This window comes from Watersipora subatra, chromosome 9, assembly GCF_963576615.1.
Source record: "Watersipora subatra chromosome 9, tzWatSuba1.1, whole genome shotgun sequence".
In the NCBI taxonomy this organism is placed as follows: domain Eukaryota; kingdom Metazoa; phylum Bryozoa; class Gymnolaemata; order Cheilostomatida; family Watersiporidae; genus Watersipora; species Watersipora subatra.
Genome location: NC_088716.1, coordinates 51376287 through 51404272, shown reverse-complemented (window position 1 = coordinate 51404272; position 27986 = coordinate 51376287). Strand labels below are relative to the sequence as shown.

Genomic DNA, 27986 nt, shown 5'->3' with positions numbered 1-27986 from the left:
TGGCATCCATCTAAGATTTGTGGACAAGAGGTTCAGGATAAAGCTTGATATCTCCATTCAAGCTACTAGACATATGTACAGAAATTTAAATGCTTTGAAAAGAAAAAATGATCTGGAATAAACAATTTCTCAAGCCAACATGTCAAGATGGCTTCTCCTCAGCTTTTCTATTGCCCCTTTTGTCTGGATCTCCTATTTCTTCCATTAATTTTCGTTCATACATTTTATAGTCCTGTGAGAATCCGATTTTGGATTTACCAAAGGAATTCGGACCTGAAGGTACCGGAGTGTTTCTACAAGAGAGAAAGGTTCAATCTTGAAAGTATTTTATTATAAAGTACAGTAGATTATTATCAGCTAACAGGAGTTTGTAGTGACATATTTCAGATGTTGAAATGTGGTGAAAACTTCAATATGACATATTGAAGTTGTCTTCACATTTAACTAATTACTAAATAGCATAATTCCAAATCCATTCGCATATTTTTTTAAATAGAAAGCAAGGTCAAAGGCATTACACATTTATGTAAATATGTAATGCTGAAAGTAGGAATAAAGCCCTATTGATTAAACCTTTTAATTAGTACTTAGTACAGACCATCAAATATTAACTAGGAATTCTGGGTGGATTATGCATATTCTACCACATGCATATAACATGATGAAATATTTATCCAATAAAATGTCAGAATCTACAAACTGAAAAGGTTATGAACTCTTGTTGTAAACATTAACTCTTACTCTAAAGAGTATCATCTCACAACATTTACCTATCCAACATTTAAAATAACTAAAGATGAAATATGATAAGACCAGATCTAGTGAGTGTTCACTTTATGAACTTAATGAGTGTAACTGACCAATCACATTCCAGTTTACTATACAGTTAATAATAGACAGCAATGATGATACAAACTATAACCCTGAGAGATCTTTGTAAGATGCATAAGTACTGATACTAATCAAGATTCAGAATTCACTGTAATCAAACTCACTTCCCAAGATTCCTCATCTTCATCCTTGCCTCTACAGGCATCTCTTCCTCTTCGCTCTATCAAATGGGTAGAGATCATATTAGAAGAAACAACAAGATGTAAAGAGTGAATGTAGTAAGTTGAAGTTTGGATCACTTGTGGTTAGACCTGTAAGACCTAGACTATTGTAAGAAGGGAGCTGCTCAGTAAGGCAGAGGGAAGACAAACCTAACCAAATTAGGCATTATATAAACCTCTATTTGAAGCCCATCTACGTTTGAACGCCACCCGTAATAGAGCGTCACTATAGGAGAAGAATTGAAAAATAGAGCGCCACCCTTTAATTGAACACCAACTCTAATTGACAGTCACTTTGACGATCTCTGATCTTTATGAACTCAAAATAAAAAGTGATCATTAGAAAAAGTGTCCACAAAATAGTGCTAATAACGACTCAGTTATGTCAATAACAATTAATTCTTTCAATGTTGCTGCGGTGATTACTATGATTTTAGTGATGGTGAACCTGAGAAGATCTACCGTCATATCATCAAAACTACACTCTCTTTCAAAGTCATTAAGGTCTGATCTTCATCTTCAGATTCATCTATAGTGTGGTTTACAATCTTATCTGAAGATTTTAAAGCCTTTTGATGAATGATGAAAACACTCTTCAGGAACACCATATGACGTAATAGCAGCCATTGTTTGGCATATCCAAGTCTGTCTTCCAACTCAAAAGTTTTACAGTTTTTTCTTTAAAACTTTGAAAGCGGCATCACCAAAATATTTAGTAACCGTATCCAGCTAATACGTTACATTGAAAGTAGTTCCTTGTTTAACTCTGTTTGATACTTCGATATATACCAAAAACTGGTTTATCAAAAATGCTGAGGCGGACAGAATTAATGTCCCTACGCCTGAAGGATAGAGCAAAATATAGGTGACACTAGCATCACTTTGCTCGCAAAAGTGTTAAATTCATCTTCGCAAAATGCTGACGAGCTAGTCGAAAGATACAGCGCCACCCTTTATTTAAACGTTACCTCTAATAGTACACCGCTTTTTAAAGGTTGAAAAATAGAGCGCTGTGGCGCTCAAATAGAGGTTTTACGGTATTTATGTTTAATGTACCTTTTCTTTTTGAAAACAAAGGGTTTTCTATCTGATAATTTCTTTCTTAAGCATTAAAAGATAACACTAACACACTTAATCAAGTAGAGAGACCTAATGACACAAGAGACCTATTATACACTATATCTTACTGGAGAGAAAAAAATACCAACCTGCTAATTTAAAGGTACGCGAGAGAATAGGTTGTAACATGATTGTAACTGATTGTAATAAACAAACCTCCTCATCTGCATTAAAAGCAGCCGCTACAGCATTTGAACTCACTGGCTTCACTGCCTTGTTTATTTCAGCAGGACTTTTCTAAAATATCATAATATACTATAAGCTTGACATAGTATTTGACTAGGAGACTTAATGGTACCTTCTAACTAAGAACTATGAACAAACCTGCGCCTTCTGTAGAGAGATCTTTACTGGTGCCATCTTAGGCTTAGAACCAAATGAAAACTTCATTTTTGCAGCAGGTGGTTGGTTTTTATCCTTAGTCGCTTCAGTAATTCTTCGTTTGGTTGGATTGGGTACATCCAGCGGATCATTATCTGTATTATGACAACAGCAGGCTCTAGCATGAATGAACTCAAGAAGGCGCAATATAAACACATATAAAGGCACATATAAACCGCTACTCCTGAAAAAAGTGGTCAGTTTATATGTAGACAACACAGCACAACTGAGTAGCGCATCACAAAACAGGATTTACTTTGCAAACTTGTCTAACAATCTCACTTATATCAAATTTTCAATCTTTTTAGGGCACTAAAATAAAAAATTTCTACAATGCTCACTAGCTGATTGGGCTCGTGAAATATTACTACAGGCGAGATTTAGCAAATCACCAGAAACCCTTTAAACTTTGACAACATCTTTCTCTTTCATACTCTTTATGGACATTCAATAAGGGAGCTCATCTGAACGATTCGACTAATAACAAACTTTATTACAGCTGCTATTTAAAAATCAAAAAACTGTAGATACAAACAATTATTTATATGAGAAATAAAATCATACAAATTGAGCTTAGCGGTGGAACCATGAGATTGAACAAAAATTTAATCTTAGCACCGATTTTCAGAAGCTATATATAATTTTATAGCAAAAATACAAGCCATAACAACGCATTTTTATCAGTTCTTCATATGCTATTTATGCTGGTAAAGTTGATTCAATATTTAAGAGGGACAGAAACCATGTTGTTATTTTCTCAAGAGATATTACGAATCAAAAGTTGCAGCATTTATGTTTTTTCAAAAGAATCCATCTGTCTTTGGGCTAACAATCTTTTTAATCCTTCTCGATTTTTATATATGCCATCTGAGATTCGAGTGGTTTTGCAATCTGTGGCCAAACATTCATGCGCAGTGTATCAAGTTTCAACAGAACATATGCTTCAAATAGCCTAACATTTTGTGATTGTACATAAAAGACTCTGTTTAACAACACGTTGTTCACGTGTTTTTTCACCCAAACATGTATTTCACCCAAACATGGCCCAGTAGGAGCTTTAATAGCCTACTTGTATTGAGTAAATTATTTCTGCGATAACACCAATCATGTTACTGTACTTGAGCTACTGCAATTTAGCATACTATGCAAACTATGCAACAAAAACCTAGTTTAAACGCAGGATTAAACACTTTGAGCAGCACTCAATTCCATTTCTTAAAAATCAGCAATCTCATTGTTATGGTGCGTCAACTTTTCAAGCAGATACGCATAATAGCTTATTTAGTCAAAATTCTTTATTACATTTACATGAAACAATTGTACAATGGTTTTTGGTGCCAAAGCTTTAGGAAATTTGAAAATTGTTAAATAAAAAATGCTGATTTAACTGAAAATGTGTTTTCTGGACAAATAAACACGTATTGTTCTTGGATGTTTGAAGTCTTTGAAGGTACTTTAAGACATTCATACCTAAAAGTATTGTAATCTTTGTAGAAGACAGCCGTTGATCTCCAGACATTTTACGATACGTAAAAATAAATTTGAATACAGAGTTCACGTTACCAAAAATGTAACATGAATTTAAGAAGCTACTGGCTCCCGGTTCAAAGAATAATACATTGTAATCATACAAACATTTACATTTTTACTTTTTCAAACGACAAAATGCATAATTAACCTCTGCGCACCAGATTGTTTGTAACTACTATCTTGAAATACGTTCGAATTAGAACAGCTAGTTAGGGAGCAAACTACGGACATTCGGTTCCATTTATTACTCGTATTAACAGTGAAGTGTCAGGTTCCGACGAATGTCGGTATTTTGTACTCTTCGGAGAGGTCATCGAAGCGGCTTCTTCGAACGCTTTGTAAGTATTGGTTTAGGCAACGTTTATCGTTTGTACACACATAATTTTTAATTGTTTGTGCAACCAAGTATCTATTCATTTTATGTGTCTAGCTGTTGCTGGCTGTTTATGTGACAGTATGTGTTGAAAAAACACCATTTGTAGTTAAAATAATTATATACTTTTAAAATTTATATACTTATAAAAAACACCATTTGTAGTTAAAATAATTATATGCTTTTCTTTCATATATAGCCTACTAGGATAGAAACTAATTATATACTTCGATCAATGTTAGCCACATACTGGCATCTAAGAGCAGTTAGCAAACAAAACTTGACACCAAAAAGGACTGTAAAAATTTTGAAAGTGAATGAATCCGAATAGGCTAAGCATCTGTGGGACTTTTACATACAAACAGATTGGTAAACTAGCCAGAGGTTGTAGTAGTGAACAACGAGAATGAAAGTGTTTGTGCCATTGATCTAACAGTTACTACTAGCTGCACAAATGTGCAAAAAAGGAGACTATTGGTAGCACCATTGGTCACAGTACACCGGAATCGATAAGCCAGTACAGTTGCCCACAGGTTGTAAGCCCTCTGTTTATAAGCAGTCAGTGATCTGCAATTTCTGCTGAGTCAGAGTTTCTGTTCAGAAACATCTTGAGTTTTTGTTGAGAAGACGGGCTGCTCATCACAAACACCATTTTCAAGCATAAAAAATTACTTAATTACTTGGATGCTCTGCAATAAGAAGCAATCCGGTTTCAATCCAGGTTCGATCCGGTTAATTAATATTTTGCTGAGACACTAAATGTAGATAGATTTAGTTATATCCTAATGACAGATTGACGTTGTTCATCTTATCAGCCTGGTGATCGATTATGTATTTGAAAGTTGTCATCTCACTGCAGTCAGCATGACAGCAGTCACTAGATGGCATCCATCTAAGATTTGTGAACAGAAGAGGTTGAGTATACAATGTGATACCTCAACTCAAAGTGCTCAACAGAAACGTTCGGAAATGTAAATGCTTTCAAAAACAAACAAACAGAAGAAACGTGCAATAGAAATACGAAAGAAGGAGATACTATTGGCAAGTGGCACTAATGGTTACCTGTACGCTTGATGCGATAATGCCAATTCAAATACCCACAGTGATTCTTGTTAATCAATTAAAAAAGGTGTTGTTTGAAACAGCCAAGATTTTGAGAGAATGTTAGAAAATCTCAGGTTGCGTGGCAAACCTGAGCTTGAATTGCGCAGCCATCCTACTTGAGTTCACAGGTTGTTTTTTTACCTCTGAGAACCCGAGTTGTGTGCGGGTATAACTTTGGATTTCCTTTCTAATTTTGGAAATCTATGCCATCTTTTAACTTTTCCGTTTTGTCTAGGTAAACTAAGTGTCGTCTATTTGTTTAAAGGTTACTGTTGCCATTGTTTATACTTGCCCCACTTTTGAAGTCTCTAAGAGTCACCAAGATTAATATCAATGTAATTCTCACCATGCAAACTTGCAACGCTTGTTATAGTGCAATGGGGATAGGCATAAAAATTTGGTAAGGATAACAGGTTATAAAATTAATGCCTCTTGTTTGAGCAATGTTTCTGTCTGTAGGATTGTTGAACTTCAAAGAAAGAAAGAAATGGTACACGGCTAATATGTAAATAAATAATGATATACTGCTGTCACTCCTAGCACAATAGTTTCACTAAGGTTATATTATCTGTTCAGCCAGTGGCACGGTATATGGGAGATATCTTTTACTATTATGTTTTAAAGCTGAAAGCTTTCATGGCTATAATGGCTGGTACCTATATCTGTATCATGGTCTGTACTTGGTAACCAAGTACGTACAGACAATGATACAAATATGGGTACCAGGAGTCGCTGTATTCTTATGGACGAGCTGCTATGTTACAGTTTCATGGAGACTCATTAGAATGCAGACTGGTCACCATAGTTCAGTAAAATTTACATCTGCTCTCACTTGCTTTGCATTGAATTGGTTTCAACATTAAAAGTTGTTTCAGAAACGGTGTTTATTAGAGGCTGTTAAAAGATCAAAGTTTTGCTTATTAGTGTTTTAATCCAACTACTTAAAGTTAAGTGCCAAATAAATTCATAAATTGTTTAACGTCAGAGTAGATTGTCACTTGAAGTTTTTTCAAGATAAGATGATAAAATGCAAAAATTTGTTATGAAGACAATTTCAATTATATATATATTATTGCTAAAAACGGTAGTTTTGTAAAGAATAAGAAAGAAGAAGCACTCAATCAATACACTATGTGCTGAGGGAACTATCCATCGTTTTTTTTTACGTCATCAAGCCGTTTGCACATGCGCTCATTCATGAAAAAGTCACCATATTTGTAGAAAACGATCTTTTTTTTATTTAATGGTACTTTTTGGTGTTGTTTTGATATTATAATAAAAAATTGTATACAAAACATTGTTTTCAAAAGTTCATTGCAAAAGCTTCGTGTTTTTAATGATAAAATTGTCTATAAAGATGGCTGACAACGATAAAATGATGTCACGAAAAAACGAAGGATAGTATATTGTATAATATATGGAGTACTTAGCTGTTGGTAACCACGTCAGATCTGTTTCAAGCAGACATAGGTCTGATCTCATCTGGTAATATTTTGAAAAAGCATATATATATACAATTGAAATCCATTTATATATATAAATGTTTTTATTGGGCAGTCCATAATCATTTCTATGAAAAAATGTGTTGCATATGGTACCACAAAAAATAAAACGAAAGGTATTGAAGCGTAGATAGCAAATCAGTGCTGTCAACTTTTGAGCAGAGAAAAATAATATGATTTTGTGTCACTTGAGCACTCCTGTTTTGTCAATAAATTTGTTTTGTCAGCCATTTTTTCATCTTGTTAAAATTACAGTTATTAAAAATCAAGAGTAAGCACTTTTCTGAATATGTAATTGCCAAAAAACTTGAATCTCGACAAAGAATATATATATAGTATTTGTGTTTGACCGAAGCATTCCTTTGACATTGCAATGTTAAACCAGAGCTTTCATTATCTTATTTCTGTTATTTACATTGCTTTGTTTCTTAATTGCTTTTCAGCTATTCAAGATGAGTTTAATGTGCAACAGTCAGATCTTGTATGATGTATTGTTGCTTTATTTGAAAACATTTGAATAATGATTGTTTGCAGTCCATTATAACTGTGCATTCAACATCAAAGCTATACATACTTAGGTATGCATGATTGACACGCAGTAACTCACAGTATGTTTACAGACATATTCAGCATGAGCAGTACTACAGAAAGGAGCGAGGCACTGAGCTCTCTACTGCACACATGCGCCTCTGCCAGTAACGCCTATGTAAGGGGGTGTGAAGAGAGTATCGTTAACAGGTTGAAGGATGCGATCAAGGTGGGATTTGGGCTAACTGGATTTAATTTTATGTTCAGGTTTTTTTCGCACCACAAACTATTAGTAAGCGTCTTTTTTTCATAATAGTTGTACTTTCATTCAAATAAATATATTGAATTAATAAATGCCTGTATTTTTTTTTAGAATAGGTATCTCAGTTAACTATCAACTGCATTAAACAATAAAATTGAATTAGAAAAAATCTGATGTAGAGCATCTTTTAATGGAAGTTTAAGCTTTACCTCACATAAACAGTCAGACTTGACTTTTATTGAACACTCGTACCTTTGCAGTCTCTGATGCTGTGAGAGATAGTTAGGTGTGCCACGAAAATGTGGCGAATAACTCTCTCCACAGTTTGTTGTCAAAGCTAGACAGTGGTCGATTAGCACAGGTGTTAGTGCGCTGCGCGTCAAGGCTGAATGTCGTGGGTTCTAATCCTGTACGTTGCAATATTTTTCCCACCTTCCAACTCTGGCTTCGGACAGCTTGGCTCCTATCATAGTAAATATTTCTTTTACTGTGTTTGTTCTGATATCAAATAGTATTTCACAAAGCATAAATAGTGTGACATATTTAAGCACACTACATTCAAAGTTTTCTCAAAATATCAATAGATCTTTCAGCTTCAACTTTGATCCTTAGATACATGTTGTAAAATGTTATGAATTTACTTGGTATTATGCACTTTTATAAAATTTTGGCTCTGCATGTATATCTGTTATATATAAGTTCTTAAAGCACTCCGGTAAACATTTGAAATCTTCAATCAATGCAACTTCAGCTTCATAGATCTATGTGTTATTTCTGAACAATTTATGCGCAAATGTTCTTCGATAATTTTAATATGCGTATATCAAAACAATTACACAAATAATTTATCAATTGTAGAGTTTGGGGAAGCATATTCGAGAGGAGCCGTGCTCAATTCGGCAGTTTGCAGAAGAGAATAGATTATCTTCAGAATGTCTGATGTCTCTAACATCAGTGCTAGGAGAGTGTGACTCCACTCTTGGGGCTACTATACTCACTTTTCTTCATCTAATCAGTGAGTCACCTTCTTAAATCTCTTCTCTCTATCTAATCAGTGAGTCACCTTCTTAACTTTTCTCTCTATCTAATCAGTGAGTCACCTTCTTAACTCTCTTCTCTCTATCTAATCAGTGAGTCACCTTCTTAACTCTCTTCTCTCTATCTAATCAGTGAGTCACCTTTTTAACTCTCTTCTCTCTATCTAGTCAGTGAGTCACCTTCTTAACTTCCCTCTCTCAATCTAATCAGTGAGTCACCTTCTTAACTCTTCTCTCTATCTAATTAGTGAGTCACCTTCTTAACTTTCCTCTCTCAATCTAATCAGGGAGTCAGCTTCTTAACTCTACTCTCTTTATCTAATCAATGAGGCACCTTCTTAACTCTGTTCTCTCATTCTAATCGGTGAGTCACCTTCTTAACTCTCCTCTCTTTATCTAATTAGTGAGTCACCTTAACTCTCTTTTCTCTATCTAATCAGTGAGTCACTTTCTTAAATCTCTTCTCTCTATCTAATCAGTGAGTCACCTTCTTATTTTTCTACTCGCTATCTAATCTATGAGTCACCTTCTATACTCTACTCTTTTATCAAGTCAGATTATACTTTTGCTATCTAAATAACTCATGTTGTTATCTGTAGTTATTATGCCCAAAGACCTTATATACAGCAAGACAGTTCTAGTTTAGCAGTTCTTCTGTTAAGTGGTTTTAATGGTTTGGTCGTTTATTTAACCATATAAATATACACACTAGGTACAGAACCATGCACAGCCAGCCTGCTCTACAACCTAGGCTTGATGGATACTCTCATATATATACTTGATGAGCAGCACACCGCCAGCCATGTTCAGGTGTGCAAATATCTTTATTCTTTTATAATTACTCTTTACTCACATAGACTTGCTTAACAGCTTCTATTAGCTGGACAAACAGTTTCTACTGTAACTAAAATGGGTGCAGAAAACTATTCTTGCTTATGACATTCATAAAATTCTCAACATTCATGCATTGCCTTGAGAAATGACAAAATGCACAAAATCTGGCATGTTTCATTTTTGCATTTGTTTTTATACCTTTCATATATTTACAACTTTCTAGCGTCTGTGATTCTATGTACTACTGCGTGGTTCAAGTGATTTCTGTGACAAAGCAATTCACAAGACTAAATTGTATTGCTATTATCTCCTAGGTGATGGAAGTTATAGCCCGTATATCACTGCACATAAAGTTTAAAGGGCATGAGATGTTTATTGATGGCTTGCTTCAGCGTCTCATTAGCAATATGTAAGTGGATCTAAAGCTATCGTTACACTGGCTTATAAAGCTTTTGCTTTTTAACTATTGTTTACTTGAGTTTTAGCCAATGATAACAATGATGGAGCGCCCTGATTGGTGAATACTATTGCCAATCATAAACTAAAAAACACTTTTCTTTGTGGTCTCAGTATCCTGTGTGCTTTTTCCATAATCTTAATATGTTACACCTCTTTTATACAACTGTGGTGTAATATAATAACGCTCCCTTCACAGTCTGTGTTTGCGCTCTTGAGTCTGTTTCATTTTAAACAGAACAGAGTTTAATATTATCTCTCTTCGTCTTCAGCATATCCAATGATGCCTCTCTGAAACCCTCGCTGTCAACGCTGGTCAACCTTTCAGCTGATTGTCTCCCGGTACAGATGCAGCTTCGTTCTCTTGACAAAAGTTCCCTTCTTCGAAAGTCTTTCATCAAACTCGTCAGCCATGATGACAACGAGGTCTCCATCATTTCAATTGCTGCAATGATCTCTACAGGCATGTCTGAAGACTTCAATAAACTGGTAAGCAAGTTATGTCTAAGTTTGCTGCTTGAACAAAAACTTGTGTACTATAAGGAAGAGATTCCACTGGTGTGTAACATAAGAACACCTGTGTACTATGAGGAACACATGCTAGTGGTGGGTAACATAAGAACACCTGTGTACTATGAGGAACACATGCTAGTGGTGTGTAACATAAGAACACTTGTGTACTATGAGGAATACATGCTAGTTGTGTGTAACATAAGAACACTTGTGTACTATGAGGAATACATGCTAGTTGTGCGTAACATAAGAACACTTGTGTACTATGAGGAACACATGCTAGTTGTGTGTAACATAAGAACACTGGTGTACTATGAGGAATACATGGTAGTTGTGTATAACATAAGAACACTTGTGTACTATGAGGATTACATGGTAGTTGTGCGTAACATAACAACACTTGTGTACTATGAGGAATACATGTTAGTTGTGTATAACATAAGAACACCTGTGTACTATGATGAACACATGCTAGTTGTGTGTAACATAAGAACACTTGTGTACTATGAGGAATACATGCTAGTGATGCGTAACATAAGAACACTGTTGTACTATGATGAATACATGCTAGTTGTGTATAACATAAAAACACTTGTGTACTATGAGGAATACATGGTAGTTGTGTATAACATAAGAACACCTGTGTACTATGAGGAATACATGCTAGTTGTGTATAACATAAGAACACTTATGTACTATGAGGAATACATGCTAGTGATGTGTAACATAAGAACACTGGTGTACTATGATGAATACATGCTAGTTGTGTATAACATAAGAACACTTGTGTACTATGAGGAATACATGGTAGTTGTGTATAACATAAGAACACTTGTGTACTATGAGGAACGCATGCTAGTTGTGCGTAACATAAGAACACTTGTGTGCTATGATGAATATATGCTAGTTGTGTATAACATAATAACCCTTGTGTACTATGAGGAAGAGATGCCTCTGGTGTGTAACATAAGAACACTTGTGTACTATGAGGAATACATGCTAGTTGTGTGTAACATAAGAACACTTGTGTACTATGAGGAACACATGCTAGTTGTGCGTAACATAAGAACACTTGTGTACTATGATGAATACATGCTAGTTGTGCATAACATAAGAACACTTGTGTACTATGATGAATATATGCTAGTTGTGTATAACATAATGACCCTTGTGTACTATGAGGAAGAGATGCCTCTGGTGTATAACATAAGAACACTTGTGTACTATGAGGAACGCATGCTAGTTGTGCGTAACATAAGAACACTTGTGTGCTATGATGAATATATGCTAGTTGTGTATAACATAATAACCCTTGTGTACTATGAGGAAGAGATGCCTCTGGTGTGTAACATAAGAACACTTGTGTACTATGAGGAATACATGCTAGTTGTGTGTAACATAAGAACACTTGTGTACTATGAGGAACACATGCTAGTTGTGCGTAACATAAGAACACTTGTGTACTATGATGAATACATGCTAGTTGTGCGTAACATAAGAACACTTTTGTGCTATGAGGAACACATGGTAGTTGTGCGTAACATAAGAACACTTGTGTGCTATGAGGAATACATGCTAGTTGTGTGTAACATAAGAACACTTGTGTACTATGATGAATACATGCTAGTTGTGCATAACATAAGAACACTTGTGTACTATGATGAATATATGCTAGTTGTGTATAACATAATGACCCTTGTGTACTATGAGGAAGAGATGCCTCTGGTGTGTAACATAAGAACACTTGTGTACTATGAGGAATACATGCTAGTTGTGCGTAACATAAGAACACTTGTGTACTATGAGGAATACATGTTAGTTGTGTGTAACAGAAGGATTGCTGTATATTACGGTGTAGTGAGGAATGTACACTACAGATGTGAACATGATCTTACAGATAGGTAATGACAAAAATCTGGATCAAATACTCAAGCTCTCGTTCAGTATAATCCTGTCGCTGAGCGGTAGTCAGGTGTTTGGGTATGTAGTGGATGTCATGGTGCATCTGCTGAGGAATAAGAGGGTGCAGCATTTCTTAGTTACAAGGTTGGTGCTTTTTCTTTTCACCTCTCTCTGCCACTGTTCCTTATATTTCAGGCTGAGAACTTTTTACTGCCGAAACAATGGTTTCCTGATTGCGATACAATTGCCATTCAGAAGTCATGTTGGTAATCATAATTTGTGTTTGCTAACCAATTACACTCACTCTGTTACAGATCCAATGTGAAACTCTCATAGATATATAAACTATAAACATATACTGTATATATATATAGGTTTATATATCTATGGAAACTCTTACTATAGGGTGTTCGGTCAAATTGTAATGCGCTCTTCTTTTGCTAACTTGTTGTGTTTTTTCTGCATTTCTGGACATTGTTCTCTTAAGTTGAGTGAATATTGTTCTGGTGGTTAGCTGACTCACAAAGGCTTGATTCAGACCAATGTCATATGTATGGCATCCAAGGTGCTGTACCCTGCTATGCAAGTTTATGCAGGTAGACTTTCTAACAACGAAACGATGAAAAGTCCTTGGCCCATCTTTTTTGCGGTGGAAGGACAAAACCACATAATAAGTCTGAGATTATGTTGCACACTCTATTCACATCAATCCTAGCGTAGCAAATCCACGACCATGCAGGACTGCGCAGGACAATGCTCTTGTGTAGTACGCTCAGGATTTACATGTAGTTGCGTCATTCTGCAATTTCATAGCTATTTGGTTCACATAAATCGCACACCTCCCTCAGCTTGCATAGCAGAGTGCAGCACCTTGTACGCCATACCTACGACTTTAGTCAGAATCAGGCTTTAGTCTAATAGGAGTAGAGACATGATATTCTCTAACTTACCTGTTCGCTGTTCTGGTTTAGTCACTCAAGTTGGGGTGCATTGGTCATCAAAAATATTTATGTCAATCCAGGGTGCTGATGTTTTCTCTCAGAGGTTTATCCATATTTTATTTCAGCTGCCCAAAGTTGGAGTCATTCGTGAGCAGGTCAGCGAGCCTGTTGACAAGCTGTGAGGAGTACCGACTAGTGAAGGTTTGTTTATCAAATGTAAATGTGTAACAAGAAGTTTGTGATAGAAATATTGAGAAAAACTGCAAAAGAAACTACTAAGTCTTATTCAAGCTGTTCTTCGCTTGTAACAAAAATTGTCATTTTTTATGAAAATACACAGATTATGACAAGATTTATTGCTATAAAAGTCAAAGTTAGACTCGCTATCGACCCTCAAACCTTCAAACATTTACACAGGGACATCTACCAATGTTACTTAACTATCCCTGATCTATCCTCCAATGACTCGTTATGAATGCTGAACTCTCGTTCCGCCATCTTGCTGAAAGCTTTATCAATTGCCCCAATTGCAGCTGTTTGAGCTACTGCTGGAGATGTGCACCATCCCCGCCATTAGACTTATGCTTACAACTATAGTCTTTGCTCCTGTCTGCACTTCTTCTGATGGGGAGGAGGAGTTGCTAAAGCACGTCTTCTATTTAGCCAAGAGATCTGTGTCCATCGACGCTGGTGCCTCCATTCTTGCTCTCAAGTTTATTGCAAGTATTTATGAAGTAAGTATAAATGAAAATACTGTTACAGCTCGACTTCATCAACGCCGCATTGTATTCTTGTATGAAAATACAAGAGTAAGGCAAGTTCTATGACATCGCTCCACTCGACATTAATTGGCAGGACAAATTTATATTGCATTAACAGCAGCAGATAACTTTACAGGTTGCAGTTTCACTAATATTTTTGGGTAATTTCAACCAAATACCAGGTTTTATTAACGTGTTCAAGCCGTGAAAATGGAGAGAAAGCCCCACGATTTAAAAAAAATATCCATCAGAAACAGCTGCTACGCTATATACTATGGTTATACGTCAGTTAGATGCAGACAATTTTTTGAGTTTCTTATTTGTACGAGAGAAGAACTTCTTGCTAGTGCACTCCACAAGATGTCAATTTATGACCATTATTGCTCGACAGTTAATGCAGAACGTATAAATACGGTGCAGACCTTTTCAGAATCTGCTTCAACCTTGTGTTATGATTATCTGCCATGTTGGGTAACCACAACAATGTAGCACGATGAATAGATGCGGCAAAATTCTTAAAGGTTGACTTGCAACAAAATTCACATTACAGTTATTTGGTATCAAAAGATTTGCCATGTCTTACTCTGTTGTGTTGTAGGTGTGAAATACATGGAAATGTGATTACAAGCTCTTAAAAGCTCAAAAACGAAAAGCCGCTGTAGATTGGAATCTGTTTATTTCTCTGACGTAGTCATTACAGTTTGGTTATCGTCTTGTCACGTGATGTTCTCACGTGAATTGAAAGGCCAATAAAAAGCTCAATATAAAACTTATCGTAGCACTAGTTTATGACAAACACTTCGGGTTTTACCGAAGACCCCATATCAAATATAGATGCTCGCTACTTTACAGTTTTTCTTTCGGCATTATTCAATCGACAAGTCGTAATCTGATCACATGACTCAATACTTCGCAAATAATTTTTGCAGCACTTTTCGATTATCACAGGTGACCAACAGGCTCGTCATGATTATCAGACAATGATATGTACTCCTTCGAGCTAAGGTTAAAAAGTTTAACGGTTTTTTACGGTAAGTTATAAGATATCAGTGTTAAAAGTGACAGTACAATGACGATAAAATAGACGCGTAAGAACAATAGACATGGTTTTATTGAATGCGTGAAGTATATTTGTGAAAATATTTCGACGAATGAGGTTGCATGAAAGTGTAAACAGAAACCATCTACCACAACTACGTCCCATTTGAGCCGTTTTGGAAAGCGAATCCAAACTACTGCGGTCTCGTGTGGCTGCGATTAACTGTTCGTTTTTTAGCTTTTAAGAGCTTGCAATCACATTCCCATATATTTTGCACCTACAACACAACAGAGTAAGACATGGTGAATCTTATGATACCAAATAACTGTAATGTGAATTTTGTTGCAAGTCAACCTTTAAGAATTGTGGCCAAAAGAAGCACTTTTGTTTTGCATTAATGCATTGGCTAATCATCGGTGCTGACATAATTCAAATGTCTGTGTTTTGCCAAAAACATAACTTCCTTACGTCACAGCTTGGAGCTTGCATCATGATTTTTTTTGAGAATACAGTTTTTTGGTTTTCCTAACACCTATTTGATCACTAAAAAATAAAATAGATATAATTTTAAAATGCTGCCACTTAACCTTTAAACGTTTACTTGATCATTAAAGGTTGACTTGCAACAAAGTTCACATTACAGTTATTTGGTATCATAAGGTTCACCATGTCTCACTCTGCTGTGTTATAGGTGCAAAATATGTGGAAAGGTGATTACAAGCTCTTAAAAGCTCAAAAATGAGCAGTTAATCGCAGCCATCACGAAAACGCCGTAGGTTGGTATCTCTTTATTTCGATGACGTTCTCAAACATTGCGGTTATTGTTTTGACACGTGATGATATAACGTGAAATTAAAGGCTCAATATAAAACGTCCCGTAGCACTAGTTTATGACAAATACTTCGGGTTCTACCGGAAAGCCCATATCGAATATAGATACTCGCTACTTTACAGTTTCGTTTCAGCCTGGTCTAATCATCTAGTCGTAATCTGATCATCTGACCCATACTTCCTGCCAAATAGCCTGAACTATTTCTGTAGCATTTTTCGACTATCACAGGTGACCAACAGGCTCATCATATTTATCTGAGGATGATATGCACTCTTTTGAGCTAAGGTTAAAAAAATAAACAAATTTTTATGATAGGTTTTGAGATATCAGCGCTAAAAGTTACAGCATTAACATGATGATAAAACACATGTAAGAGCAATAGACATGGTTTTATTAAATGCGTGAAGTATAATTGTGAAAATATTTCGACGAATGAGATTGCATGAAATCGTAAACAGAAGCCATAGTGTTCAATTACATCCCATTTGAGCCGTTTTGGACAGGGATTCCAAACTACGGCCTTTTTGTAATGGCTGCGATTAACTATTCGTTTTTTAGCTTTTAAGAGCTTGTAATCACATTTCCACTGTAATGGGAATTTTGTTGCAAGTAAACCTTTAAGCTTTGATTGTACTATCAGGCAATATAAGGTGATTATGAATTGCGACCTCTAATAATCATTTCATGTTTTAGAGTTTTTATTTCTTTCATCTCAATTTTTCCTACGAGACTCTGTTATTCTCTATCTGTTGTCTCCAGGGTCTTCTTGCAGAGCCTCCAGAGGCAGGCAGCACCTGCCATCTCAACTTCCAGTTTCTCACCGAGTGTCTCAAGCAAAATGAGCTTGACAGCAAGGTAAGTCATTGATAGATGACAGGAAGGTAAGTCATTGATAGATGACAGGGAGGTAAGTCATTGTTAGATGACAGCAAGGTAAGTAATTGATAGACTGACTTCTACTGCTTCAGACTTGGTTTAACGTGCAACAGTTAGTCATGTACACGTAGTAGACTGAGGTCCAATGCATCTTTCCTTACTAGGCTGGCACTTCTGATTTAGCCGTAATTCTATGGTATTAGCCTGAGCTCTACTGTTGTAAAGTGCATTTGATCATTTAGATTTGAAATAAGTGAATGTTTAGAGCTCTGAACAGAGATTTCTTTGACTGCCTTAGATCTCTGCTGTCAACTCGTTTGACAATTGAGAAGTGTGTATGTTGCCTTGTCTCTGCAGGCAGAAACCACAAAGCTGGCCTCATCAAAAAAAATATTAACAGCTCTTTCCTTGCTTGAAATGTTGATCACTTCGGATGTATTCTGTTCTGGCGTTCTTGCTGAGATAGAGTCTTCCACTATAACAGACGTGATAGAATACCAGCTGCAGAATAACCCTGTTGCTTTCAACTGGAACAACAAGACACTCACTGCAGAGCAAGAGAAACCTTCTGACTGCAGGTGGCAATGTTTCTGCGCATAATAATGGTTTTTTGTTGATCATTATCAAGCATAGGTGCCTAGCTCTACCTGCTTGTCTGACGATAGGTTTTACATGCCTTGTCTATCAAAGCCAAGCGAGTAGCGTTTGTTGGCTGCAAAAACTTTGATAGTAATCCTGTTCTCTGTTATTGTGGCATGATAGGTGTTTTCTTGTGAATAAAATGATTAGATAAAAGCTTAACTGTTATGATGATGTAGTCTGTCACTAGAAATTGTATATTTTATATTTTACCTGCATTTTAAGTATACGTTTTAGTAAACCAACAAATTCATGAAAATGTTGCACAAAAATTATATTTGTGGAGCTGTTTTTTGTCAACCCTTTCACAAAGGCAAAGACAACCTTTTTAGGCACTTTTTTATCAGCGGTGTTAGTCTCTTGCTTATATTTAATATTACCACTTTTCTCCTCTATTTTTAAAGAATATCAAACAACGTTTTGAAGTTTCCGTGTCATGTGCTAGATATTCAAGTGTTTTTATCGCTTGGTTTTTTTCGGAGTTGTTTGCTTATTGAAAGTAAAACTCATGGAAATTGCTTTTTCGCTGCAATTAGTATAGTTCACAGAAACGTACCTCCAATAAAGTACAAAAAGGCTCTGCAGTCTTGAAGAATTGCTACTGATATAGGAAAGCCCATTATTTTTAATCTGGTCATTTTTAGTCTTTCCAAGATATACATACACACGCATGCATGTCATCTACACTGTACACATCAACGCTTGTGTGTCTTTACAGCAAGGTTGGCGTTGAAATTGTGCTCAGTGCGATGTCTGTGATCATTGAAGCGACAGAGAGGAATGAAAGTTATTCCACCTGCCTCTCCGATTACCTGCAGGTACCACCTATTGTCTTTTCCTGTTGGCTTTTAATAATTTGAACCCGGTGGGTCACCATAAGAGGTGCGAATATTTTTATAGATAATTAGCTTGTGCGGTCGAAACTCTTCCACTTCTTCTACTTGTAGAAGACCTCATTGTTACCATTCATAGCCACAGGTCTCTCGAGCTCGGGAACAGATCAAATAAGTCTCAGTCTGAAACTCATAACCAAGTCTGGATCACTCGGTTACCTCCATACTACCATGTACGTAAGGCAATAATATACACTCTTGTTTGTATTTGAGAATGTTCTGCAACAGTTTGCCTCAGAGGCCTGTTAGTTTTCAGATTTCAATTATTCACCATGATTTTGGTTGGTAGTTTCCTATCGCACGTGTCTATGTTTAATCATGCTCCAGTCATACATCTATGCTTATTGCTTTGATTTTTTGAAAGTTGTGTTCATGGTCACGTTAAATAAATTGAAACAAGGCAAAAGGATTCTCTCAACACCCACCTTCTTTTTCTGCATTATTTAGAGATCTTTATCACCCATATTCATCAGCTTATGTTGGGCTTAAATAGAGTTGGGGTGATGTTTGTTTAAAATTGCATTAATAATTCAATTAAATAATTTTGGGTTTGAGAACTCGCATAAACAATTGAATTAACAAATTATTTTCTGTTTAAATTCTTTTCAGTTTTAAATTACCGAATCACTTTGAAGATTAATTGCATTAGTAACTAAAATAACTTTGGTATAATCCAAATTAAACAATAAATTAATAAAATGGTCATAATAATAAAATAAACGTTGAATTAATAAAATGGTCCAGCAAATAAATGCATAGGTAATTAAATTTTGCATAAACATGAATTATGAAACATAAATTAGAATCCAAAATCATTGCACTAATAACTAAATTAATCAATTTCTGTAGAAACTAAATTTTGCATTGAGTTATCAAACGAGCTTGAAAAATATTTGCATTACAAAATTTATTCGATAAGTTAGTTTTTTTAATAAATTATACATTAATACGCTAAATTAATTTAAATGAGTACAGTAAACCCTCACCATACAACATTAATCCATTCCAGCGTCGGTATCATAAGACGACAATGTCATATAGAGTGGTATAGAAACCACTAGTAATTATCTAAGGTAAACACCCCCAGTATAATATATCAAAATTTTATGTATGTACTGTATTTATTAAAAATTAAGAACAAAATAGTATTTTAACCTTAGTAGCTATAGTTACCTACAGTAACTTTAGTATACGGTATTTGATGATTATGATCTGCAATAAAATATAACATTTCTATGTACAGTACGTACCATATGGAGTTCATACCTTCGACACAGACATAATACAAACTTTGAATTTAATTTAAACGAATTTAGCTTAATAAACACACATTTAAATCTACGTTTTAGTATGTATTTTACTAAACTAATTTTACCATCGTCTTAATTAATTGTCTTACGAAACATGAAGAACACTGAACTGAGGATGAGAGAGCATCGTATTTCTTTCAGGCATTGTGGGAGGGATTTCTGTGAATAGCATATTGGCATCTTCGTGACTCCGACGTATGCAGCATATACTACCAAATTTGAATTTCGAGAAAAAATTTTGTTGATATCGAATAGCGACAAAAATGCTGTGATGAGGGGATGGGAAATTATCGAGTTCCACATTGTGATTGGCTTTCAGGCCAACACTGGCCTGATTGTGATAGAAAGCCAATCACAATCAGGCTTATTGTGATTGGCTATTGGTCAACTCGACCAATCACAATAAGTCTGTATTTTATGATAAAATTGACGAAAGAATTCTCTAATTTCCAATTGACTTGATAGTTGGAGCCTTTGTGCAGTCAATCCGTAAATCATATACACACTTGCAAACTATGTCATGTTCATGGAGAATATCATGGTCCTCCATTCCTTACTAGAATGCTGGCAGTCACTGCTCCGTGAGAGATCATTGTGTGTAATAAGTGTGTGCATTATTATTCTTAAATGTGGAAAGGTTGTCGAATGGCACAGATGGTAATTCTTGCACAGGAATCTGAATAACCGATTTCGATTCCTAGTTTTTAGATGGGAATCGGAATATCCGGGTTCATTTCCCGTGCGCTGCAGTCTTCTTTCCTAACGCTCTTATCATGGCTTTAGACAGACAGACACGGCTCTTATTATAGTAAAGATTGTTTCTCAGAAATAATGAAACTAGGAGACAAGCTGTGCTACTCTCCCATCCATCCATCTTTGATTACTCTTTTTAATTTATTTGTTTTAGCTTATGTGATGTCTTGTCTGGTCTCAATAAGAAGAAGACTATGCATGGTGGTCGTCCGTCCAACTACCAGATGCAACCCAAACCTGCCGAGTATGATAACAAAGAGAATAACATTCTTCTTTCATCTCCTTGTCTCTCGCCTGTCAGTGAGAGGATTGTCTTGTCATCGCAAGGAAACCAGGCTGATGTGACCGAGCGCCTTGCCAGTTTGCAGGTACACTGCCAGATGCAGAACTTTGTAGAGTTTACCAACATCATGAATTAACTCGCGTGATGTCAGAATATGACAGCAGATATGAAGCCAACTGAAATGTATAACCATAGATAAGTACATAGATTATAAAGCTATGGTAATGGATGATTCCTTGATATTAATTCCGAAATTGGTGTTAGGGCTCTTCAATACGGCTAGCCGATATTTCAATCTGAATTTTATATTTAATAAAGGCATCTGTGAAAAGCTATAGTCACAGCGTAAAACCTTTACTTGAAGTTCCTGTTGCGTCACATTTAGGTCAAACAATCTGTTAGCATCATGTTGCTAAGCAGCGTCTTTTATATAGAATCATTTGATTTCAGGTTATTCATTTTTCTTGTAACTGACCAAAACATCCATATTTGGGCATGCATGTCTCAGGAAACAACTATAGTGTTGACCAGTCATTTGATGTCATATATAAACAATTGTGCATTTATATACAGTTGATCAATTAATTGAGGTTGTTCAAACCTTCCATAATTATTGAACAATCGTACAAAAGCTGATAACTGAATTTCTCCGCTATTCTAATCAAGCTTAATATATTTCTGAATAAAATTAAATCATTATGAAGGCAAATGAAGTACTACATCCACTTGCATCCTTTTTATCATTTCTAATAAGATCACTTGTTTATGAGTTTGTAGACTTTCAAAAAGAAAAATATTTTAGCTATGTGTGAGTAGGGTTTGTCATTCAAGGTCAAATCTCATGCTAGTTCCTCTGAACGTTATTGGTGCCTGTGCTAGGGTACCACCGACATGTTCTGCACATACTGCTAGAAAATGTTAGTTTACTTTGAAAATAGATTAGGATTAGTTGAAGCATTTAGGAATTTGGACTAGCATGTAAGAAACAATAACATGTAATTATTTATATACATCATCAAATGATTGGTAGAGACCATAGTTGTTTCTTGAGCTGTTGCCATGCCTACACGTATACATGTATTTTAGCCAGTTACAAGACAACTGATGTTTCACATGACTTGAAATTTAGTAATTTTACATAAAAGGTTGTACTTAACAACATGATGTTAGCAGATTGTTTTACCTGAGCATAATCCTTTACTCTCTGTCAATTGTGTGTTCACTACCCTCACATACCCTCAAAACCACTCCCAGTAATCAGGAAGTTAACACTTTCTGGATGAAACACTCAAAATCTTCTCAAAGAGGGTCCTGTTGATTTGTGTGTTACACTATTTCATGCTGACCAGTAAAAGAGTTTTACGTTTTTATTTATTGGCAGGCATGCTATAGTCTTGTCACTAGCTGATTTGTTGCGCTGTATTTGGATACAAGTTACATGAGTGATTGTCTACCCATTGCCTAGTGCAAACAACTCCAAACACTACATAATGATCTGTATTTCACCCTTCTATGGAACACGTTTTCACAATGCGGTAGATATGGTCATGCGGAGTTACTGATTTCACAGGTAGGTGGAGACAGCCATGTAAGTGACATAATCAGCGTGTATGAGCAGAAGTTAAGGGGTCAGAAGACACGAGAAGCTCACCTAGATGATCTGGTGCAAGCCAAGACAATGGCCTTGTCTCAAGCTGATCGGCTCATTCAGCAGTACAAGTCACGCTTAGCACAGGTCGATTCTGAGGTGAGACTATCTTTGTATGTTTGTTGTTTCTCTTTTATAAAAATCCTGAACTCTGGTTAATAATAACATTTATATCTCACCTTGAAAGCATTAACTTCTCATTCTGCTTGTTTTTATATAACAATAAGATTAGGATTTTATTAAACATTTACTCGCCAGGTAGGTCATTAGCCAGGGTAAATATAGGTAGATGCAGAAATAGTGACTTACTATGAATAGCTTGATTCTTAGATGTTTATTCAGTGCTCACCTCTCAACACAATTCTAATAACCATAAGTATATTAAGGTACTACAATGAAGCATTACATACTAAAAAGTTAGCTGATGAAATAATCTGAACAGCTTTTAGTTAGCCTCAGAGCAAGCATTCAGATACCAACTTACCTTATAGTTATCTGAAGGCTGATAGAAAGTCTTTAGGAATACAATTTCTTCGTCACTATTGTATTGATACGACGGAGAAGGAACTTCATAAAATAATAATAATAATGGACCTTTTTAAAAAAGAATAAACCTAAGAAAAATTCTTGTGCAGAAATAAAAAATTAATGCTGTTTTTGAATGGCTAGTCATGGATGGTCAACATAGACTTACAGAAGCTTTCTCTGCAACTAGAATCACTTTTGCTTTCCGTTGGTTGTTATATCTCATTAGCCTGGTTCTTAAAACTGTAGCAGAAAATCTTGCTGTAGGATCTTCTATGGTTTAGTTTTTCCACATCTTATATGCTTTATAATTGATTTTTATAGATATTAAAGGTGAAGTCTATTCATAAGTAATTATTCAATGTAATTCAAGTTTAATTTGCTGCAAACTGAACGAGTAAATGATGTGATTATTGAAAGAACATCATTCAGTTATTTGTTATATAATAACCTATATATAACTTCCCCTATTTGTTATATAATAACCTATATATAACTTCCCCTATTTGTCATCTCATCTGTAACCAGACAGAATTCAGATTTTTAGTATTTCGGTATTTTTTAGAATTCTGTATTTTAGATGCTGACAATCCATATGTAGGTAGGTAAAAGTTTTGCTGTGGCTGTCAAGGATATATAACATGCAAAGCTACAACAATGGGGTCCCAAACTGCCAATTTGTTTTGTCCAAACTTCAACAAAATTATAAAATTCACAGTTGCTGATGTAGATGTACGTCTCATGGTGCGGCATATAAGAGCTCACTTACACTTGTGAATATATTTGCATGTAGATGCATATCTTGTGATAAGCCTTACCAAGGGAGCTCTTGTACTCTTATATATGTATTTACATGTAGATGCACAAACTACGGTGCATAGTGCACGAGTCCGAACGTCGCAGCGAAGGCTATAGGGACAAGATGAATGAGATGCTCGTCGACAGGGAACGAATGCAGACAGAGTTGGAGCGACTGTTGCAAGACTCGAGGAAGTAAGCATTCACACTCACTTCCGACTGTAGTCATTATTCTTTACAAACTGCAAGTTGGTGATATATTAATACAGTGGTATTTGCTGCCTCTCCCAATTACATCTTTTACAAAAACTCACTCTTTTGGTCATTCAAGCTTGTAGTAAACTAAACCGCTTTCTTTTTCTCTCTGTGTAATTACATTGCTTCATCTGCTTGGTTGTGGCAGACTGGAGGAGACGCAGAAAACCTTGTCATTGGTTAGACGTGAATTGGAAACACTGACCTATTTCAATGAAAACCTCAAGCATCAACACCAGGATCTCGAGGCTGAGTATAGGTGAGAATAACTTGCTTGTGGATCACGTATTAAACTGCAATGCAGCAGGTAGATATGTTGTGATGCTGTGCAATAAATAGGCTGGCGCTCAAATTATATCCTAGACGTTCCTCATAAAAATTTCTGCATAATTATTGGAGCTCTTCCCGACTGTCCTTCAGTTTGCCAATCACACTTGTACCTCATCTCCATGGCGACATTAAATTGTATAAAACATAATGGTAGGCATGGCTGAAGCTTCTAAGGTAAATAATCTATCAGATCTAACGAGTTTACTAAGGAAAGCTTCAATCTTGCAACTGTTTTTGCGAAGATTTTTGTCCAATGGTTGATAAAACGCAAGTAAATTTTTACCTCACAAAGTTAGTAATAGTTTGACCTTGGATTTAAACCATTTCAACGCTATGGGTAAAGAAGGACCTGCAATATTTATTAAGGAGCGATAGGGAGTCGGGTTGTAGAAAAAATTGAACAGATTACAATGTATTCTCTTAAGAATATTTGCTCTAACATATGACTACTGTAACATATGAAAAATATCTCGGAACGAATGAACTTGGTGTGTCAAGGTTTTAAATGTAGTCCTATGTTCCAAGTTTCGGTTACTGTCTTCCATAACAACGCTATCATAGTATTGTCATGAATGTATTGAAGGATACTTTTATATGGAAATAATTAACAACAGTTACAGTTTCCTTCTGACAAATACTGGTAGATGTAACTAGGAGTTACTTGTTAGAGGATATTCTATATGCAATATTTTATATACAGCTCAATAAAGGAAGCTGACAGGAAGAAGGCCGTCGCAATAAGTGAAAAAGATACTAAGATCGCAGAACAAAAAAAAGCAATTAAAAAGTCAGAAGATCAATTTAAAAAACTCACCACAGAGAAAAATGCGCAAGAAGAAGCATTTAAGGCTGAGGTATGTTTAATGACTTTTTCATACTGAAATTCACCCTGTGTCTATAAGGAACAATTGATCATACAGTGCACCCTCGAGATACGATTACCCTGATATACGATTTTTTCACCTTACGAAGTCAAACATTGTGATATCTTCACCTCGCTATACGAATTTTATTTCACCATACGGATTTGAAAAAAGTTTCGCCCGAGTTAAAATTTGACCGTCGGTGTGCTAATAATACACGTCGAAAAAAAAGACACCGAAATATAGTTTGTCGAAAACATTCTTAGAACGTTTAGAAGAGACACGATGATCGACTTCTCTCATGTCCGCATGAAAAATTTCGTGTAAAATACACAAGCGAGAGCAAATATTCATTTGTAGCGTTATTATAGCTTTTACTATAAACTTTTAAGTCAGCATACGTATATAACTACAAGTTTCTACATTTAATTCGTTATCTATGGAATCTGAGACCGATACAAACGTTACAAAACGAAGGAAAAATGATTTATATGTCAACAAAGTTGGATGTCGTAAATAAGAAAAAGGGACCCGTATTATTAACATTGTCAAGGAATATGATCGCAACCAATCAGCATTTGCAATTATTATTAAAACAAGAACTCCATTAAAGCAAGCACAAGAAAGAGCTTCCGACTGAAGATTTGAATGAGCTAGGTCATGCACGCGATCAGCGTTCAAAAGGAGCAACCATTTAGTAAAGGCGAGGATGTAGAAGATACAGAAAACCCCACATTCGCCGAAATATTTCAAGTGTTTAATTTACTGATGTGGACTGGTACATTAAAACAATGCATGTATAATATATATTATTTATCTCTTGTGTGGCATGTTTTTCATATTTTATTCATTTTATTTGTTTCCTTTTGATTTTATGTTTTACTTTCTTGTTTAACCATGTCTTTGCATATGGGCTTGTTATCTTCTACGTGAATACAATTCATCGTATGTATGTAACTCATATAACTAGCTACTCAAGATAGTTGACGCATCCACATTACTTTCCGAAACTTGCTAAAGCCCTGCCCCCCTTCTAGGGTATAAATACGTACAAACTTTGTATGTATGGTTACATTGATTTTTGTGCACATTTCATACAAGACAAACTACTGCACCACATTCTCTGGATCCGTTTACAAGCGCTAGCTAGCAATTTTCTGCATTGAACCATCAATTTTTTCGTAGAAAAAGTAGAAAAATTGGAAAGGAATGGACAGCTTCTTTCAGCCTGCTAAAAATTCCAATTCATTACGTTTTAAATTTATTTTTAAGTGTACAGCACCATAATTAGCATTGATACGTTTTTGCCTCCTCTTTGCTTTACTCGCTACATGTACCAGCTAAAGCCACGTTACTTCAAAGGTATGTACGTCCTGTATAGAAAATAAAATTTTCTTTCTCTTTTCGGTAGCCATTAAATGGTCAAGTGTGCGAGAGGCCGCTTTTTATAACTGCATCGCTCGGCCTTATTGATTTAGGTTGAAAAAGGTTTCAACCAGATAGGCTAGTTTATAGTGAAAGTGAAGATAGGAACTGCTGAAGGATAAAATTTCGTGATAAAAAGTTGAAATTCAGTAAAATAGTTCAAAATACACCCTAAAACTTAGTTTTAAGTGTAGGTTTAGCAAGCTAAACTTACTTGAAGTGAATTCAAAGTTTATGTTATGCGTACCTTTTGAAGGCAAGAACTCCTTACCGTACGTACTGCATTTGGTACACACATTATAATTTTGCGTTTTATTGCAGATCATAACCATTAAAATATACTAAATACAATACAGTTACTGTAGGTAACTATAATTACTAAAGTTAACATACTATTTTCTTGCTAATTGTCAATATGTACACATTTTTATAAAAACAATTGACAATTTTTACCAGGGGGTGTTTGCATTGTATAATTACAATGGTCTCTATACCCCTACATACGATTTTTTCGCCATACGATGCCAACCCTGGAACGAATTAACATCGTATCTCGAGGGTGCACTGTATCTTAATTTATCAAATAACTAGACGTCAAAATCCTACCTGTGCAGCTTTCCATTGTGCATTGGTGCCGCATATGGCACTCAGGCTTTCCATTGTGCATTGGTGCCACATATGGCACTCAGGCTTTCCATTGTGCAATGGTGCCACATATTGCACTCAGCGCAACCTGTGAGCACTTGTCAATATCCTTCATGAAGGTCATCTTATATATATTCTTTATTGAGATTACAATAGTATGTCAGCGCTGCCCAGGCAGCAATATGACACTCATATTGTTGTCTATTATCTCTTTGAGTAAGCTTTTGCTGAAGCACATTGGAAGCTGTTGGAGTGTTCAGAGGTCTTGCTGGATGTAGTATAGTTCAAAATCAATATCAATGAAGTTTTAAGTTTTAGTACATTGTATTTAATTTTTAAATACTTTCTTGAAATGTTTTTAGTTTTCTACAAAAACATGAGAATGTTTCAATAGAATTTTCTGTTTCTGGCAGATCAAGAAGCTGGAAAAGACCATCGGCCACCAAGAAGATAAACTAAAAGTTATTTTTGAGGCTGTCAAAAAGTGATCAGATATGAGATGGCCCTAGTATTATCAAATATTTATTTCAGCAAGCCAGAGGTAGGAAATGAGTATCTTGTAGCATAGACATGTTCT

General features: G+C 35.6%; 2 protein-coding genes across 2 annotated transcripts; one reads left to right on the top strand and one right to left on the bottom strand.

Annotated features, from left to right (window-relative positions):
- Window positions 1-5: 5 nt before the first annotated feature.
- Window positions 6-4243, bottom strand: LOC137404083 (PEST proteolytic signal-containing nuclear protein-like). Its single transcript, XM_068090240.1, has 5 exons — window positions 4023-4243; window positions 2496-2647; window positions 2328-2408; window positions 996-1051; window positions 6-293 (listed from the first exon to the last, which is right to left on the bottom strand). Exons 1-5 carry the CDS (start codon window positions 4069-4071, stop codon window positions 143-145), a joined length of 489 nt encoding a protein of 162 aa, XP_067946341.1. The 5' UTR covers window positions 4072-4243; the 3' UTR covers window positions 6-142.
- Window positions 4244-7687: 3444 nt separating this feature from the next.
- Window positions 7688-27961, top strand: LOC137405388 (protein CIP2A homolog). The gene is made up of 18 exons (XM_068091629.1): window positions 7688-7818; window positions 8710-8866; window positions 9601-9698; window positions 10037-10131; window positions 10451-10667; window positions 12589-12737; window positions 13660-13735; window positions 14068-14268; window positions 16926-17021; window positions 17400-17620; window positions 18400-18499; window positions 18629-18747; window positions 20792-21005; window positions 22491-22667; window positions 23953-24086; window positions 24295-24405; window positions 25177-25330; window positions 27823-27961. The coding sequence occupies exons 1-18, from the start codon at window positions 7693-7695 to the stop codon at window positions 27895-27897; spliced, it is 2520 nt and encodes an 839-aa protein (XP_067947730.1). The 5' UTR covers window positions 7688-7692; the 3' UTR covers window positions 27898-27961.
- Window positions 27962-27986: the final 25 nt, after the last annotated feature.